This window comes from Vicugna pacos, chromosome 7 (assembly GCF_048564905.1).
Source record: "Vicugna pacos chromosome 7, VicPac4, whole genome shotgun sequence".
Taxonomy (NCBI): domain Eukaryota; kingdom Metazoa; phylum Chordata; class Mammalia; order Artiodactyla; family Camelidae; genus Vicugna; species Vicugna pacos.
The window spans coordinates 74,588,339-74,607,339 of NC_132993.1; the positions used below are offsets into that span (position 1 = coordinate 74,588,339).

General features: G+C 36.7%; 2 protein-coding genes across 7 annotated transcripts in view; one reads left to right on the plus strand and one right to left on the minus strand.

Moving 5' to 3' along the window:
• Window positions 1–19,001, plus strand: part of FAM185A (family with sequence similarity 185 member A) — a 131,259-nt gene that overhangs the window by 71,020 nt on the left and 41,238 nt on the right. The gene's annotated exons all lie outside the window — the stretch shown is intronic.
• The window catches only part of FBXL13 (F-box and leucine rich repeat protein 13), a 199,536-nt gene that overhangs the window by 42,471 nt on the left and 138,064 nt on the right, over window positions 1–19,001 (minus strand). For all 6 annotated transcript variants that reach the window (XM_072965169.1, XM_072965171.1, XM_072965168.1 and 3 more), the window contains one exon: window positions 2,573–2,707. In XM_072965169.1, the coding sequence (XP_072821270.1) occupies window positions 2,573–2,707 (135 nt within the window). The remainder of the gene's footprint in view (window positions 1–2,572; window positions 2,708–19,001) is intronic.

The following is a 19,001-nucleotide window of genomic DNA, read 5'->3' on the forward strand; positions in this document are numbered from 1 at the left end:
AGTAATAGAGACTTAAAGGTCCAGTCTCCATCTGTGCCTGCTTTACAGCCAGGGCAGTTCCCAGTGAGCCATGTGTTGCCCATGTGTCCATGTGTCTGTGTATGATAAAAGCAAGAACCCTGCGAGCTGTGACTGCTCAAGGAGGGTTCGTGGTTAGTGCTGCTAGTGTCCTGAGTTCCTTGACCCAGCTCATTTCTGGAACCAGATGGTGTTAACCAGAAAGACATCTGGTTTTCCTAGTTCTAAACAAGTACACTACTGAACAAAAAGAATTTTGCTGTGAAATTTTAGATTAATTTTGTTATGATTTACCCTGTCTTTCCCACCACTGCCTCCTCCTCATTGCAGCACAATTAACAATGGAGAAATCAAGAGGTTCTAACATCACTCGCTTAATCCACTCACCACCCAAACTAAACAACTCAGAAGCTGGATTTTTAGACTAACTAGAAGGCAGGGCATCTTCAGCATGCAGGTGATGCTTTAATAAAGAGAAGCCCATCAGTGTGCACAACAGAAGCGAACAAGGCTGTTAATAAACTTGCAGTTTCTGAGGACTTTTTTAGAAGATTTTTTAGCTTTCTCCCCTCCTAGTATTTGCTTCTAGGTTTTTCCTGTTAATTTGTTTTATCTTTCTCTTCCACTTTAGAGGCTTTTCTCTTGTATCTCGTCTCTTACATCCTTGACAATCTACTCATGATTAATAGTGGAGGGCTAAAAGCTGATTGGAAGGTCTGAGTGCATGGTGTGGGCCTTCTCTACTTTAAGTGTCAGTGGTCTTAGATGACTTATTTGTTGGAAAATCCCCAAATGTCGGCATTTTTCAGTCTTTCATCTTGGGCTAGTCAGAATCCCCAGAAAAGAGGGTCCCAATCTCCTGCCTGAAAGGAAAGATTTGACAGCCAAACTCTGAATCCTGTGTTGGAAAAGTGCTGAGTGTCTCTACATTCAGCATTTAGTCACTTAATTCCTATTTTCGCTTTTGTACCCAAGCTCTCAGTCATAATGATGTCTCCCAGCTCAGACCCTCCAGTTTTATTATCTGTAGAGCAGATAGTAGAGCAATTTTGCATGCCCCCGACAGGACATTTAGTAATATCTGGACACATCTTTTATTGTTACAACTGGAGGTGTGTTTGGAGGGTAGGTCTACTGACATATAAGGGACAGAGGGCAAGGATGCTGTTAAATATCCCACAGTGCACAGAACAGTCCCCCACTACAAAGAATGGTCTTGTCCAAAAGATCAATAATGCTAAGGTTGATAACTCTGGCTCTAGAAAGTCTATCTCAGATCTTCTGTTGAAAGTGGGGAGAGGCAGTTGCCCAGAGGAGATCTAGGGGTCTATCTCCTTCTCAAGAACTTTTAACCCAAACTTCTTTATATTAGTCACCCTCTTAACCCAGTTCCAGAGGTACACAGTATTTCTAAGTTTGAAGATTACAGTGTAAATACATTTTTCCCCCAGCTATCTCTGTTGTTGTCCTAGGATTCAAAGGTGTCTCTGGTCTGCTAAATTAGTCCATCTATTTTCAAGTTTCTAACATTTTCTTGCTCTTGTTTCCTCTCCTGTTTTCCCTATCAGTATGGGCCCTCACCCTTTTTCTGCAGTTTTGGTAGTGTTTCAAGAAGAAACAAAATTGTATGTGTATATTCAATCTGCCATATTAATCCAGAACCAGAAACCCCTATTTCTTGACATGGAGATATGTCCATAGTATAGCAAGTATATCATAGTATACCAAGAAAAGAAAGTACATTACAGTGTATTTTGGAAAGTATGATAGCAAGACAAAACATTAGCCTTTTGTAACTATTTTGAATCTTTGTACATAGAAAATAATTCTAGAATAAATATAAAGTGCTGACAATGGTTAAGTCTGGATGGTGGTATGACTTCAGATTTTTACTTTCTTCGTATTTTTATATGTAGTCCAAAGATTTTTACATTAAGGATCTTTTTTTAATAAATATGTCCTAAAAATTTATCAAACACTTAAAAATAAGGCAAAGATAGATTGTGTGTTTTTTCAGTGTATTACTGGAACAATGTTTTAACAGGCCCACCTGAGAAATTCTATAAGGAATTATGCCTTTGTTTGACATACTGTTTACTATTGATTAGAGCCCAAACTCCATTTTTTACATTTTCATCCAAGAGAGATATAAATTATTTCTGTCCGGTAGAAACTGTAACTCCAAGGTTATGGCTTTATTGCCCTGCAGAACATCAACCAGTTTGGATTTAACCTAACAGTCATATTCCAAAATTCTTTCTTTAGTTCTTATAAATACTCAGTTTGATCAAATGCTTTATAAACTGGCTTTACCATTTTGCTGGTTCTCTCATCAATGAATTAACTAAATCTTTGACGCATTTTTATATTTGTATGAGAATTGTTTTTAACTTTTTGCAAATTCTACTATGACACAAATGAAATCGTAAAGCTATTTTCAGACATGGCAAAGAAAACAAGTTCTACACTGAGTCCAACCCCTGATTGCTACCCTGCCTGAGTTCCTTGGTGTTGCTTCAGTTTGACATGTCTGAGCTCTGACTTTTGCACATACCTTTGGACAGCCAGCAATGCTGAGAGATGTGAGACTAATGCAGTAAATGGCCAGTGCTTTAATAATATCATCTGACAGCTGAGGGCAATAAGAGACATCCAAGTGTTCCAAGATCGGTGAGCCTTTGCAGAATAGCTGCAAGAAATTCCAAAGTCAAAGGTTTTTTTCTTAGTCTCTATTCAAATGTTGTGTACATCTTACCTATAGTAGTTTACTTATGCATTTCAGTTCCTGAAATGTGGATGTGTTACATTTTGTTGCAAAAAAGAAAGCCCATTACCTCCAAAATTTCATAATAACAGAAGATATACACACATCAGCTTAACAGTTAAGTAATATTCAAATTCCTGCTAACAGAATTTGATTTTCCTGAAGTTAGCACTAATGAAATTTTACCCATATGTTATTAATTATTAAAGTTATATTCAGCCCAGTGAGTGGAGGGAAAGAAATCTGGAGATGAGAATTAGAAGACAAATACTCTGGGGTTGATAGTGTAATGTAATAGAAAAAGCACATTCTTTGGAACCAGGCAGACCTGAGTTTTACTTTCATTTCTACCAGCTTAATTAGCTTTGAAACCTCAGCAAGTTGCTCGGTCTTTCTGAGATTTAGTTTCCTCTTCTTCAAACTAGGGAAAATAATATCTAGCATTGTTCTGAAATGCCAAAATGTTCATCTGAAATTTCTAGGGCTAGAAAATGTCTGGAAATCACTGGAAATTCTTCCTTTTATCTCAGTAGTTCTTAATTTTTATTCCCACCTTTCAGTGGAAAGAGAGAAAGAGAACTGAGTGATAAGAAGAATCCATGAGAAAATAACAGTCAAATTTTACAGCTCAGCAGTTATACAAGAACAAAATGCTCCACAAAATAAACCTAACAGTACTGGTAAAAATATCTTAGTAAACCCAGATGAGTAGAAATCGGAAACTATGACCGTACTTATAAAGAAAGCCCCTCCCCCAAATTGTAAGAATTACAACTATCAACATGTACTCAGTCACTCTAGAGGTTTTGCCTCATTGTGAAGTAGCTCAAATTCTTAGAGTACTAAATTAGAGACCTCCTCTGTATATAATGTTTTACCATTTTTAGTTATAAATATTAGATTTTAATAACCCTAGTGGATTACTAGTAGGCATTCCTTACTTATATGTAAAAATGGATGTCTATCAGACTACATGCCATTTTCCTTTCAGAACTGAGGGAAAATCCTGGGCTGTTAGATCAGTCATGGCTGTTAGGATACCTCCAGAGATAAAATCACTAGTGCACTTGCCTCCCACTGAGTATGCCAGTTTCCTTTTGTTTTAGCCCTAAGGAAGACTAGAAAGCATTAGTCAGCCAACTGTTTTCTTCCTTTATTTATTTTCATTTTTTATTTATTTATTTATTTGTTTATTTTTATTGAAGTATAGTCAGTTTACAATGTTGTGTCAGTTTCTGGTGTACAGCATAATAGTTCAGTCATATATATACATACATATATTCATTTTCATATTATTTTTCATTATAGGGTACTACAAGATACTGAATATCATTCCCTGTGCTATACAGTAGAAACTCATTGTTTATCTATTTTATTTATGGTAGTTAGTATCTGTACATCTTGAACTCCCAATTTATCCCTTCCAACCTACCCGTCCTTCTCAGTAATCATAAGTTTGTTTTCTATGTTTGTGAGTCTGTTTCTGTTTTATAAATAAGTTCATTTGGCTTGTTTTAGATTCTACATATAAGTGATATAATATGGTATTTTTCTTTCTCTTCCTGGCTTACTTCACTTAGAATGACAATCTCCAGGTCCATCCATGTTGCTGCAAATGATATTATTTTATGCTTTTTATGGCTGAGTAGTAGTCCATTGTATAAATATACCACAACTTCTTTATCCAGTCATCTGTAAATGGATATTTAGGTTGTTTCCATGTCTTGACAATTGTAAGTGGTGCTGCCATGAACATTGAGGTGCATGTATCTTTTCGAATTAAGATTCCCCCGAATATATGCCCAAGAGTGGGATTGCTGGATCATATGGTAAGTCTATATTTAATCTTTTGAGGAATCTCCATACTGTTTTCCATAACAGCTGCACCAAAATACATTCCCACCAGCAGTGTAAGAGGGTTCCCTTTCTCCATACCCTCTTCAGCATTTATTGTTTGTAGACTTCTGAATGATGGCCATTGTAACCGGTGTGAGGTGATACCTCACTGTAGTTTTGATTTGGATTTCTCTGATAATTAGCGACATTGAGCATTTTTTCATGTGCCTTTTGGCCATTTGTATGTCTTCATTGGAGAATTGCTTGTTTAGGTCTTCTGCCCATATTTGGATTGGTTTGTTTTTTGTTTGTTTGTTTGTTTGTTATTAAGTTGTATGAGCTGTTTATATACTCTGGAAATTAAGCCCTTATCAGTCTCAACTTTTGCAAATATTTTCTCCAATTCTGTAGGTTGTCTTTTTGTTTTGCTGTGCAAAAGCTTGTAAGTTTAATGAGGTCCCGTTTGTTTATTTTTGCTTTTATTTCTATTGCCTGGGTAGACTGGCCTAGGAGAACATTGCTAAAATTTATGTTAGGGAGTGTAAAAAGTTTATAGTGTCTTGTCTTATGTTTAAGTTTTTAAGCCATTTTGAGTTTATTATTGTGTGTAGTGTGAGAGAGTATTGTAACTTCATTGATTTACATGCAGCTGTCCAGTCTTCCTAACACCCATTTGCTGAATAGACTACTCCATTGTGTACTCTTGCCTCCTTTGTCGAAGGTCAATGGACCAAAAGTCTGTGAGTTTATTTCTGGGCTCTCTATTCTGTTCCATTGATCCATGTCCATTAATGCAATCCCTGTCAAATTACCCAGGACATTTTTTACAGAACTAGAACAAAAAATCCTAAAATTTATATGAAATCACAAAAGCCAAAAGCAATACTGAAGAAAAAGAATGAAGCTGGAGGAATAACCCTCCTAGACTTCAAGTAATACTACAGAGCTACAGTAATCAGTACAGCATGTTATTAGTACCAACTGTTTTTTTCAGCAAAGTAATAGATGATGAAAAATTTCTAGGAGGGCCAATTTAACATAGTAGGTAAGATAAGTAGATAAGATAGGACTATGGTATCCACTATAGTGAGTTTAGAACTGGTTCTGCCACTGGGTTACTGAAATTCTCTGAGTTACATTGTCTCCTTGGGTTAAATAGAAATGATAACACTCATATCAAAGGATGGTTGTGAAGATTATATGAAATAATGTGTGTGGGTGTGTGTGTATATATATATATATTCTCTCTCTCTCTCTCTCTCTCTGTCTTTCTCTCTCTATATATACATATATATATAAAATAGATTCTCTGTCTAACTAGCTATAAAATTTTCTATAGTGTTATTTGAGAGGCAATATAGCATATTGTTTAGTACTAGGCATATAGTAAGCACTCAATAAATGTTAACTGTTACTGGGATTTGCATATGAGCCGATAACAATAAAGATGCACATTTCTATTGTACTTTAAGGAAGACTAAAACATTTTGGTTCTTTAACCCTGCGTCATCATCTTTTTCTGACCACAACAACCAACAGTTTCCTTTTCAACTGATTCAGCACTTACAGTACTTGACTCATTCTTGTTTTGTGGCTAACTTTATATGGAGATCTGTTTTCTCTAGCAGTGAAGTGATACCAAAAATTGGAAGGGGCAGATGGTTAGATGTCGAGGTCCTTGTCATTGGAGACAATCAGGCATGGAGGGCACACCCAGTGTGGTGCAGGGGGGAATCTAGTTTTAAAGGATTGGAATTGGTGGTCGTGAATCTCAGTTTGCATGATTCAACAAGTTTTTCAATGAGAATGCAGTACATTTCTCAGAGGTATGGTCTGGAACTCTGCTAGCTCTTTATACCCCTTTCACAAGCATCATATTTAGAATACAGTAGGATCTCAGTAAATACTAGTTGATTGCTCAGTCCTTTATGAATGTCTTCAAGCATATAAAGAATTCTCTTTTAATAAGATAGGAATTCTTATGTTGCAAGGGGTAGGATAATATTGTTTTCTGCTTAGAGAATCTATAGAGTTCAGGGAACCAGAGAAAACTTAAAGCAAGAAGGAATATTTAAACAATAAGAATAATTTATTAAAAGATGAAACAAGCTTCAAAGGGAGTTTCAAGGTTCTTGATGTCTGCAAACCCTCTTCAGTAGCATCTGTTAATGTCTTGGACTGCTTAAATCATTTACACTTTAAGCCTTTTTTAAAGCTCTAATATTCTTTGAAGTTGAGCTTTCTCAAAGGTTTTGAACTAAAGAATATCATATAAAAATGAGTACAAGGTCTAAAATACATTAATGGTAGCATTCTTATCCATGGAAAATATGAGGCACAAAGATTGATCCAAGGCTTTATGCTTGGCATAAATCAGTGCAGATCTGAGAAATGTCAGAACTTTTCCTCTCATAGAATTCATATTTTCCTTTAGAGACAGGTAAGTCATACTAAGTACTTAAGTCTGAAGGCATGTTTCAACATAATCATTCATGAAATTCCATTTCTCCCCTACTAATAAGATTATTAGATATTCTTCTGGCTACAGTGCTGCAGAATCACACATATATCAGTGCTGTTGATTTTCTTTTCTTGGAAAATGCTAAACTGAACTTCTGCAAAATAAAACTCTTTCATAATGAAGATAGAAAAGGCAACAATTATCAAGTTTGGCTCCCATCTCACGTATCAACCAATTTTGCTGTGGCTTAACAATCTTGAAGACAACTTCCAAATCTCTCAAGTGAGTTAAATCATTTCATCTCTGTATCTTCTGAGCTGAGTCAGTGTGGGGACTTAATGACTACATTCCTAAGTTGGGTATGTAGAAGAGACTGAATTTCACTCACGTAATAACTGATTGTCACAATAATTTGCTTTTGCCAAAATCCTGATTTAAACCACCTCAACAGGTAGCAGCTCCCAGCCTTAAAAATACTTGCTCATAACACCATCTCTTGATATTTGCTTCATTAAGTTCTGATTAATTCTACTACAAAGTTTTTTAGGGAGTGGAGTTCCTACTGATAATTACGTAAACATCATATGCTGTCGAGAATCATTTTCAATAAGGAAGACTCTTTTGGGCTACTTCAAAGACTGAAGTACAACTTCCACAATTCTAAGTTACACAATGAATTCATAATGACAGTGTTTTGGACCTCATATATCCCATAGGGTGTAGAGCTACACTCCACTGAAGATAGCCTTGTTCCCACTAGGCATCAGAGCAAGTGGGAATGACTGTGGCCTGGGCACAGTGAGCTGGGAAATCTGGGCCTTACCAGCAAAACCAAATTATGCAGAGCCTGAGTCGTCCCCTGCTGGTAAAATGCCTCTCCTTCATTCCCTTCCTCCCTGCCCAGGAAACTAGGCATACTGAAAGGCCAGGGGCAAGGCCACAGCCCAGAGCAAATATTTCCAAAGACGTCTTCATGATAAAATTTGTTACCAAATTATATGGTGATTTGAGGGAATAAACTTTAGCTTCAAGCCACCTCAAATGTCGCTTACTCCATGAAGCTTTACCTAATTCCTTCCTCTGAAAGTAATGCCTCTCCCAAATTCCTATAACTTAAATTTCGTTTGTCTTTCTCAGTTTCTACTTGTATTATAGATATTTATGTAATTATCTTATCTTCTGCATTGACTGTAGCTTCTTGAGGGCAGAAACCATGTCTAAATTATCTTTATGGCTCCAACATCTGAAAGAAATTCAAGATGGGAGAGTGCCCAAAGGGAATGGAGAATGTCTGTTAGCAGAGGAGTAAGGAGAATGAGCTCCACACATTGTTCTTAGAACACTAAGTCTAGTTCTTCCTCGCACTCTGTTCAGAAACTGCCAGAGGCAGTGTACAAGAGTAGTTAAGAGGATAGGTCTGGGGTCCACTGGTGTGAGTTCAGATCCTGCCACTTAGAAACTCTGTGTCTCCAGATAAATTATCCAATTATCCTCTTCATTTCTCTGATCTCATCTGCAACATGGGAATAACATGGTCCCTTAATATGGTACCTACTTCATAGGGTTGTTGGGGGGATTAAGTGAGGTAATACTAATAAAGCAATTGAATAGTGCCTGGAACACAGTAAGCAGTCAGTAAATAATAGCTAGAACTATTGCCAAATTTTAAAAATCATCACAGCATAGCAAAAATATTTTGAGCATATACTTTCAATAAATGTATATTAATGTACTCATAGATTTATTGAAAGATGGAAAGAAAATGTGTACTACAAAAACCTTTAGCAGATATAATGCCCTGTGCAAATGCTGGCTTTTGCCTGTCAGCAGTGGAACCAAAGAGATCCTGGAACAGTCTTATCTGCTGTTTAAGACCTGAGAGCACCACATCACCACCGTCAACAGACTGAAGGCTTTGGGATGAGGAAATAGCACGCACACAATTTAACTGGAATTTGATAGAGAGGACTACTACAAGTTGTAACATGGGGAAATCATATCCCCTATGAGACATGCCGCAGAGACTCAGTTCATGTCAGGTGAGGCACAAAGACCCCAGGCGTGATGCATAAAAGAGAGATCAAAAACAGATTAGGTACTTTGTAAAGTTTTAGAAGTATAAACTCGTACTGTTGTAGGAAAGTGGGAATCTGATATTCATCTTTCCTGCTTTTTTATTTTTGCCTTCAGACAATCTGACAGGTTTTGTTTAACTTTTGGTATATTTTATCTTACATAGGAAAAACTAATGTTCCAGGGACAGCTTAAATTTGAAGAGGCCCCCAAAGGATTATTTTCCTCTTAACACATTCTCTTATAGTTCTTTTCTGTGTATGCTCAACATGGAAATAACAGATGTGCGCACTTATTTAGTGACGCATCAGCACATCAGTTGTCAGAGAATGGTTCTCACCAGGGGGAATAGGCAAGAAGCCAGGACTTGTGTGGGGTGTTCTCAGTTTCAGCTGTTTATCAGCCAGGGAAGCATGGTACCCATGACTCCAGTATCCCTTGGAACCTTACAGTCTATGTGAAAATGATGAGCTGTCAAATTCCGCATCCTTTGAAGTCTGGCAAATTTCTAATTCTATTGAATTGCCTCTACACTTGGAAACACACTAGTGTGGGAAGCAACAGAGAATTCTGAGCTTATTTATTTTGCCCAAAACCTTTGAAGAGGGAATAATGCCTCAGTATCTTGGTAGGACTTTGTCTGTGACTCAGTTAATTCTAGGTGCCTTAGGTCTCTTAAGGTATATTGTTCTATATTATAAACCGTAGGAGACCATTCTTGGCATGGATAGGTATGAAGCACCAGTTTCTGTGACAAAGCTTACTTGTTCTAGGTTTTGTGGGAGTTGCTTTTTCCACAAGGTACCAGATACCCACTTCTTAATTCTACCAGAGGAATTCCTTAGTTTCTTCTCCCAAGAACCTGTAAAATGACTCTGAACCTGGGAGCTTCTGGGATCTTCATCATAGACAACTTAGTCAATTATAGCCTAATAGTGGCATGTAGTAGTGGATGAGATAAAGAATTTTCCTGAGCAATATGGCCAAGAGATAAAGTGCCCAGACGTCTGGATGTCTCTCTCCTCACATGCAGGTGGTTTCAGAGCTTCCACTGCACCAAAGGCCAAGGATTAAAGCCATTTTGGAAAGGGATTCTCTGTTGCTTTCCTTGCAGCTCATAAATATAACTGTTTCCCTGGAGAAGAGGTGGAATTATTGAAATCTCATGCTTTAACAATTTTTGAATGATTTAATCTTGGAAACGAAATAGAAATCAATGTTGGTTTTTAAAAAAACTTGTTGCTATGTGGAGCCAACACATCTAATCCATCTTTGGCATTGTAAGTCAGTATGTGTCAAAGGCCACTAAAATCAATTTTGGTTTAGCACTAAGAGGTGGAGTCTATCAACTAATGAGAATGAATAATGAGAATCTTGCATAAACAATATTTTATAATTATTCAGAAAGTTAATAATTCAAAGCAAGAGTTTAAGATCAGAAGAGAGTCCCTGAAGAATACTTCAGTTCTTGGTTTTCGGGCAAGAATGAATCCAACATGAATGTTAGGGCAAGGCATGAATCCAGCTCTTCTTATGCTCTAGAAAGAAACATTCAAACAGGCTGGCCATAGACCATTCTTGGGGAGGAGGACTTGGGACTGCTCGGGAATGAGATGACTACTCCTAGGCCTTTCCAACCTGAGGATCCATGTAGATGCTCTACGCTAGTTGTGAGGGTTTCACTTCTTCAGCACAGGTAGTCCAGGGTAGAGGACTGATAACACTGAACCCCCAGTCCCCACTTGGACTCAGCCTGAAGTAGACATCTGCAGAACCACTCAACTTCCTGAGCATTCCTGGATCAGGCTGTATGAACAGCCATTGACCTTGCTCTGCTGTTCTTCCAGCTATGAAGTAGCTCATGATTTGCCCCATAAGACCATGCTTTCCAGTCCCTTATTCCTTGATTCGTCCTCTCTACTTCCCTTTCTCTTTCTAAATCAAGATAAATTTCTTACTAAACTGAAGGTCAAATAAAAAGCAAAGTCAAAAGTTTGTTGCCCAAGAGAATGGATAAAAGAGGTTAAAACACTGAAGATTAAAGGAGAAAAGGTACTTGTTGTCTCAAGTGTCCAAGCAGTTATGGCAAGATGTAGGGTCTCAAAAAAGAAAGGCCCCTAAGAGAAAAATGAGGGAAGTGGAGGTTCTAGCATCACCACTGATGTTTATACCCAAAATAAAAAGTTGTCAGATATCTTTATGATCACAGGAGAACATGACATTAACCTAAGCTACAACTAGGCTCTTAGAAATAATCAGTGGTGCCATTTGCGAGATATCAGTGAACCAGCTTGTGAAAAATACAAATTACAAGCCAAATAGGAAAGACACAAGAGAGCTGATGAGGCTGAATCACTACCACATGCCTCTTATTTCTCTTATGTAGTTAAGAATACTACCCACTGCATTCTGGTTGCAGGGCTTTAACAAACAGATATCCATCTCTGTTAGAGGTACTATTTTCATTAAAAATAAAAAGATAAGAGGCCATGTTTAGATTCAAAGAACAATGACAGTTATCTGTGTCTGGATCTTCCCTTCTTCCTCAAACTGTAAAATCTACAGAGAGAACAAGTAAAATTATATAGGACCCATACATTCATCATTACTAAGAGACAGAGAACACCTCAACTTTCAAATTACCTGTGAGTAAAAATAGAAATTACAACAGAGCTCCTTTAGCCTTCCTACAGTCACCACAAGCCTATGGGTAGAGAGAGTGGGAGAAGGGATGCTTAAAAGACTGTCTTAAGAGTAGAGGAGTGATGAGAGCTTAGAGGAAGCATGGACAAAATCACTCAAAAGAAGAGAAAGTGTAACAATAAATGTCAAAATACTGCAGAGGATTTGGGAGTTCACAGTCCTGGATACCTCACTTAGCTATGGAAAAGGGCTTGACAATGGGGGTACCACAAACCTCCCTGGCCGCCAAATCAGAAGCATAGACATCATCCTTAACTTTGTCTTTTAGCTCGTCCCATCCAAACTATCAGCAGTCATGGATTTTGCTACCTAGATATTCTCCAATTCATTCCCTTCTCTCCAGACTCACTGTTCAGGCTTCCATCCTCTCTCCTCTGGACTGTAACAAAAACCTCTTGACTTATATTCCTGCCTTTAAGTGTGATTGTGATTTAATCATATCTATCCTTTCTCCCCTCTGCCCTTCAGTCTATCTCACTGATTATTAAGTGATTTTTCCAACAGATGAACTCTCCTTGGCATTCCCATGCTAGATTAAGTATCTCAACTGAATCCTTCCATTGCTTCCTTTATCACAGCATAATGGCCAAAATTGTCACCCTAGCTCATGTGCTTGCTTGTTTGATGACTTGAGGCAAGATTCTTAACCTCTTTGTATCTCAGTTTCCTTATCTGTAAAATGGAATTAAAAATATAACCCACCTCATAAGGTAGGTCACTAATATATGGGAAATACTTGGAACAGTGCCTGGCATGTTCTTATTAATGCTAAGTTAATGTTAGCTAACAATCACCATGTGGCATTGAATTTGTCTGTTTATTAGTCTCTTTATTCCACTAGACCCAGCATCAACATTTAAAAATTTTAGAATGAGTTCTGTTTTTAAAAAACAAACAAATTATCTCAGTGTCCACTGCATAGAAAGTCCAGTCACATTGTTACTAATTCAGTTACTGAGCAAAATGTCACATTTTCACAAAATTAATTAATCTGAATGAGACAGTCAGAGTATTGTCTTACATGAAAGCATGGAGTTATTCATCCAAGTTGGACTTAGTCATCTAGATTTTCTCTAATTTGGTGATTGCAAATAAAATTTTGGTGTTGTACTAAGGAAGCTTAAGATATTTCTGAATGGACATAACCAAAGTACCTGAACTTTGGGGCAGCCATAGGCCCTGTCTGTAAGAGCACAGCCAGGCTGCACACGCAGAGAGCTCCAAGAGAGCCATTCACAGCCATGGACGCTATGCTTATCAACAGTGACTGTCTACCTGCCCAGCTCACCTATAGCTCTCTGCTCTTGGCTCTTATACCCTCCAGTTCCTGACTTCATTCCTGGGCTCTCAAGATCTGATTCAGAGCCTGCTTTACATTTGTCATCCCTTTTGGTTGCCACTGATTCAGCCAGCATCCAGGGATCCAAAAGTAATGTTCCAGACTTCCAATTTCCAGTCCATCGTTAGAGTCTGGAACTTACCACTCCCATCCTCAAAACAAGAAAAGCTGAGCAAACTGAAAATCAACAGCTCTTCTTAGATCTGTCAGATAATTGAGGTCAAGAAAACAAACCACCACCCTGAAAACTGGAGAGACAGATGATACAGAGAATTGAGGCTTACTACAACTGGAAACTTGTGGCTGGAGCCAGTACCAGTAGGAACACTGAAAGGGTAATTGAGTAACTGCTGGAGACTAAGAGTGGAACAGCCTGAGAGAACTCCTGTCAGCCCAGCTTTAGGTGGACCTCCATACTTCTGTAAACTTTACCTCCAGGAGGCCCACAAAGTTCTCAGAATGAAGGTGCAAGGGGAGGGATAAAGTAACCATTTTGAAATAATGCCCTGGAGGCTGTTTCAAAAATTCAAAAATCAATTAATGTCATTCATCATATCAATAGGCTAAAGAAGAAAAATCATATGATCCTATCAATAATTGCATTTGATAAAATCCAGCATCTATTCCTGATAAACACTCCCAGCAAACTAGGAAAAGAGGGAAACTGCCCTCAACTTGATAAAGAACATGTACAAAAAACCTACATCTAAGGTCACACCTAATGGGAAGAAACCAAGTGGTTTCCCCCAAAGATAGAGAATAAGGCAAGGGTGTCCTCCTTACCACTCCTATTTTACATCATATTGGAATTCCTAACTAATCAATAAGATAAGAAAAAGAAATAAAAGATCAGAAGGGAAAAAAATAAAACTACCTTTGCTTCCAGGTGGTATGATTGTTACGCAGAAAATCCCAAAGAATCAACAAAAAGCCAAAACAAGCAAACAAAACCAAAACAAAACAAAACACCAAATAATGGAACTAATAAGCAATTATAACAAAGTTACAGGATATAAAATTAATGTAGAAAAGGGAATGTTCCTTATGCCATTTTGGCACTGTAGACCTTCTTCCTCCAAGGTGTGACCAGTCTTACACATGGGAGGACAGTGAGGAGGCTTCAACAGAGAGGCCTGCATTTGTGGTATGCTAACACGATGCACACTGTTATGAGATGGGAACAGAAGTAGATATGGACTCAGGCTGAGTAAAGATGAAAAACACTCCTATCTGGGGCTTAGGGCACATGTAAGTTGCCATAAGTAGAAGGGTTAATTAAGTGCATAGGTGTGTACATCAGTATGCTAAGCATTATACTAAATTAACTGGGATGTTGGAAAATATGGTTAAAATCATAATCTCAGTGAAAAACAATGATGCATTTTCTTTTTACCCAGAATATTCTCCTACATTATTCTCAAGAATAATAGCAATTAAATATTATGTAGTATCATAGGATTGTTAAATGCTCTTACATACATACATTTAGTCAATTTTAATTTAGGTTTACCACTAAAAAATGCATTGGTTCATTCATAGGAGTAAAAATTAGCGAATTATTTCTTCTGAAAGCATATTCCAAACTGTCTCTTTAGTATAGGAAAAAAGCTTTGTCATTTACATGGATATTTAATTTTTAAAATTAAAATATAAACAAAAAGATAATTCTTCAAGAAACTAATTTTTATTGGCCTTGAACATTAATCATCATTTATTTGGTTTTGGCCTAGAAATAAATAATTTTATAGCATCTCTGTACACAATTTGGGCTTAATAAATATCCACACACATTGACATATGCATGCAATCTAACAACTACTGCGATGTGTACATATATTTCATTTACATACATATACTAGACAATTAGGTATATATTTACATATATTTACATGTAAACATGTCACCAACACATGCTAAAACTTGTACACATTTAATTTGCACATGTATGTTTCACATAGGTATACATTTACATATTTACATGTAAGCACACGTACACACACTTTCACTGCATATGCACATGTATAAGTTCTTGTGATGGATCAGAATTAAACCTGATTTTCTCCTCTGTAATGCCCTTTCTTAATCAACTACCTTAACCTACCAGCATTGAAATAATCGAAATTTTTTTGTCAGTCTACAAGGTTTTCACTCACAAATCACCTGCATAAAGAAAAATATGCACATTCATATATGGATATTGCATTAATGTATTTATAGCATACTTCATTCCAATAAAAAGGGAATGAGAAATATAAGCTAGGTTAAGGGAATGTAATAAGCAACCAGAGTAAATAATTGTATTTATTCCATTGGTTCTAGCCAAACAATTCAATAAGACAGAACTTCCAATTTATTTGTATTGTAACATCCCAATTAAACCAGTTCTTTTGCTAGACTTGACAGTCTGTTATTTACAAAATCCTCAGGGAAAAAGTTTCTTAAGAAATGCTCGATTATGACTGCATCAGACATTGCTTCCAAAATGAGTGTGTCTTTCAAGAGCACCAAATAATTTTAGTTTAACATGATTATTGAATGTCTAATATTCTCAGAAAAAACTGAAGTTGGGGAAAGTAATTAAAACCAGATCCTAAAAAGTCAATACATCTGAGGCTCCAGACACTCAAACTGCATGTGCAGTGGTTTCCAGTGAAACTAAAATGAGGTAATTTTTTATTCTTATTATGTTCATGACTCTTGCAAAACCAAACCAGAGTAAAAATGCTTACCTCCTCCTTTTTTTCATTAAATCATTATGTAGTTTTCAATGTCTTAAGCTAAAGAGAATCTCCTATAGTTACTTTCTATAAATAATAAGAAGATCCCTAATAAATTGAGGATAATATAAAAATCTCAATTTAATCACCTTAGTTTATTCTCTTCCCCCTGTTGTGTAAATCCAGATAAGGAATTGTGAAATTGGCTTATGTGTCACTTTCTCCTCCCCCTTCTTTGTCTCCTCTCTTTTGGACCTTAATAGTTGGGCTGAAGGAGGGAAGGAAGAGAAAGAAACCACATGCCCAGAAGCGTGAATCTTGGAAACTTGGAAGAGGTAAAAGCAGGTTAAAAGCATGCATACACACTCACTGCAAAAGCAGGGAGGAAAAAAGAAGGATGATGAGAAAGGGAAAAAATTTTTTTTCATGAACTTGAATAATAATTAAATAATTCTGTATTTCCATGCTCCGGTATTCCCCATCTTGTATTTTCTCTCTTAGATCACTGAAAACAAATACATGCTATTTTTTTTGTAAGTTTACCTTTTTTTAAAGCTATACCACACTCAGCCGTATGACCGTATAGCTAGCATATGGGTAAATGCTGTCATCTAAAATCTTAGAACATCTAAAAGTAGTATGGTTTTCAGGCTCCAAAGAGTTAAAATAAAAAGGCCTGGAACCCGTAGACTCAAATGGCAGAAAGCACTAGCTTTCTGATACTTAGCCTCAGACTTTGGTCAGCACTCTCTCATCCCAAGAAGCATTTTGAAATTAACAAGTGATGGGTATTAAAAGTCCATGTCATCACCATGGTAGGTTTCAGTACTTCTGATTTGTAGTTATTGGTCACATGTAATTGATCACAGTATAAGGAATATAATCCAGTTTTAGAAATGTTAACACTAAACTGTTTAATTTTAATAACCTTTGTTCTGTCACCTTGTCAAAGACCCTTTGAAAGCCTGAGTAGATCCTATTCATGGATAAAGTTTTATGTAAATGCATGTTTAATCCTTAAATGAAGTGCAATAGGTAAATCATGGTTTAACCCTAAAGGAACATTTTGGCTTTTTCTCCTAGTAGGTTACATGCATCTAAATGTTTTGTAACCTCTTTTGTTGCCATAGAGTTATAATCTTGCCCTGTATACAACTTGATAGTCCTTCTGGGATCTTTGTTTTGAAAGATAGTGTTTGTTCTTTTTAACTCTTTATACAATTGAACATACTACTAGGCAGATTTCTTAGGAACCTGTTAGAACCTCAGTAACCAGGGTCTGAAACGAGAAATTGATATTGCTTGACACTAATGCCTCTTAAAGGAGATTTCTTAGTGGCATTACATTTTCCCCTTGAGTACCATTACATTGTCCAGACACAATGAAATCTAGAAAAAATCATTTGAAAACGTTTTCCCACTAAGTTATATTTCTAAACAGCTATTTAGAACAGAAGTTCACCATTTCTACTCTTCATTTCCATAAAGCTAGATTAGTAAGATTAGTTTGCTGGGAAGGCATAGGATTTTGGACTAATCATTTAAACCCTCTGGGCCTTAGTTTCCTCACCCATTAAATTATGGAGTTGGTTTACATGGTTCTAAGTTTCCTTCAGCATCAGAATGCTAAAATTCTATGCTAAAGTCTAGAGCACCATCTGACCTGGCACTCTCTGTAGCCCACCACCATGTAATATTTTAACACTCTACTATTAGTCACATTAGAACTTCTTACAGAAACCATTTCAAATTCATGCAAGACAATTTAACTTCAAGTTTGCTCTGGTGGACTTTCAGCTGTCATTTGCATTATCTTTCCGTGTGTGAGATAAATCCTTTTATCTTACTAGGAGTTTCTATTTTTAAAAATTTTTTTCCGAGTTTAGCCCCAGATATTTCGGGTTTTGAACTCTTTTTGTTTGTTTGTTTATGTATTTATTTACTTTTATTGAAGTATAGTCAGTTTACAATGTTATGTCAATTTCTGGTGTACAGCATTATTTCAGTCATATATACATACATATATTCATTTTCATATTTTTCACTATAGGTTACTATAAGATATTGAATGTCATTCACTGTGCTATACAGAAGAAACTTGTCGTTTATCTGTTTTATATATAATAGTTACTATCTACAAATACTATCTACAAAAACTCCCAACTTATCCCTTCCCACCCCCTTGCCCCCGAGTCTGTTTCTGTTTTGTAAATAAGTTCACTGTGTCTTTATCTGTTTTTTTGATTCCACATATAAGTGGTATCATACGGTATTTTTCTTTCTCTTTCTGGCTTACTTCACTTAGAATGACAATTTCCAGGTCCATACATGTTGCTGCAAAAACTCTCAGGATACTATAAATGAAGTTTCCAATGCATTAAACAGTTCCACATTCCTAGATTATTGGTTCCCTTTAAAAGTGTTTTCTTCCATTATTCTACTAATAAGTAGCCAGATTTTGTCCTAGTTTGATACATGTATGACATATGATTTCCATTTTTCTTCTGTTAACTGCTGACTGAGATGCTTAATGTTGTGGTAAACATTACATGCGGCCTGCTCACAATAGCTACTTTATGACTTCTTGTATATCACTCAAGACCAGATCTAGGAAATGTACCTTTCTCATGAGTTCTTAAAGTACCATTTGAGCACATAATCATTTATCCTATTCAATTACTTGTCTCCTGCTTTCCATCCTGGTAAAGTATGCTGCCAACTATGTTTGAGTAACTTAAGCCTCTAATTGTTAAGTATCTGGTGTAATTTTTCAAACACCCTCAATTTTTCACAGTTAGATTATATAACATTTCTATCTACAGAACACTCCCATTACATGAGAAACCTTTTACCACACTGCAGTTCTTCATTCTCCAAGTAAAATGTCTGCCTATCCCTATTTATCCTATGAGTATGACACTTGGACGGGAGAGAGTCACCTGGAAAAATGGGAAAGCAAATACTTTCAGTCACGTTAGGCTGTGGAGATCTGACTAGAGGCAGGAGTTGATCTTGGCTCAACCAAGATCAGTGTGTTGTTTTCCCATCCGCTTCTTTTTTCTGTTGACCTACAGCATTTATTCGATTTGT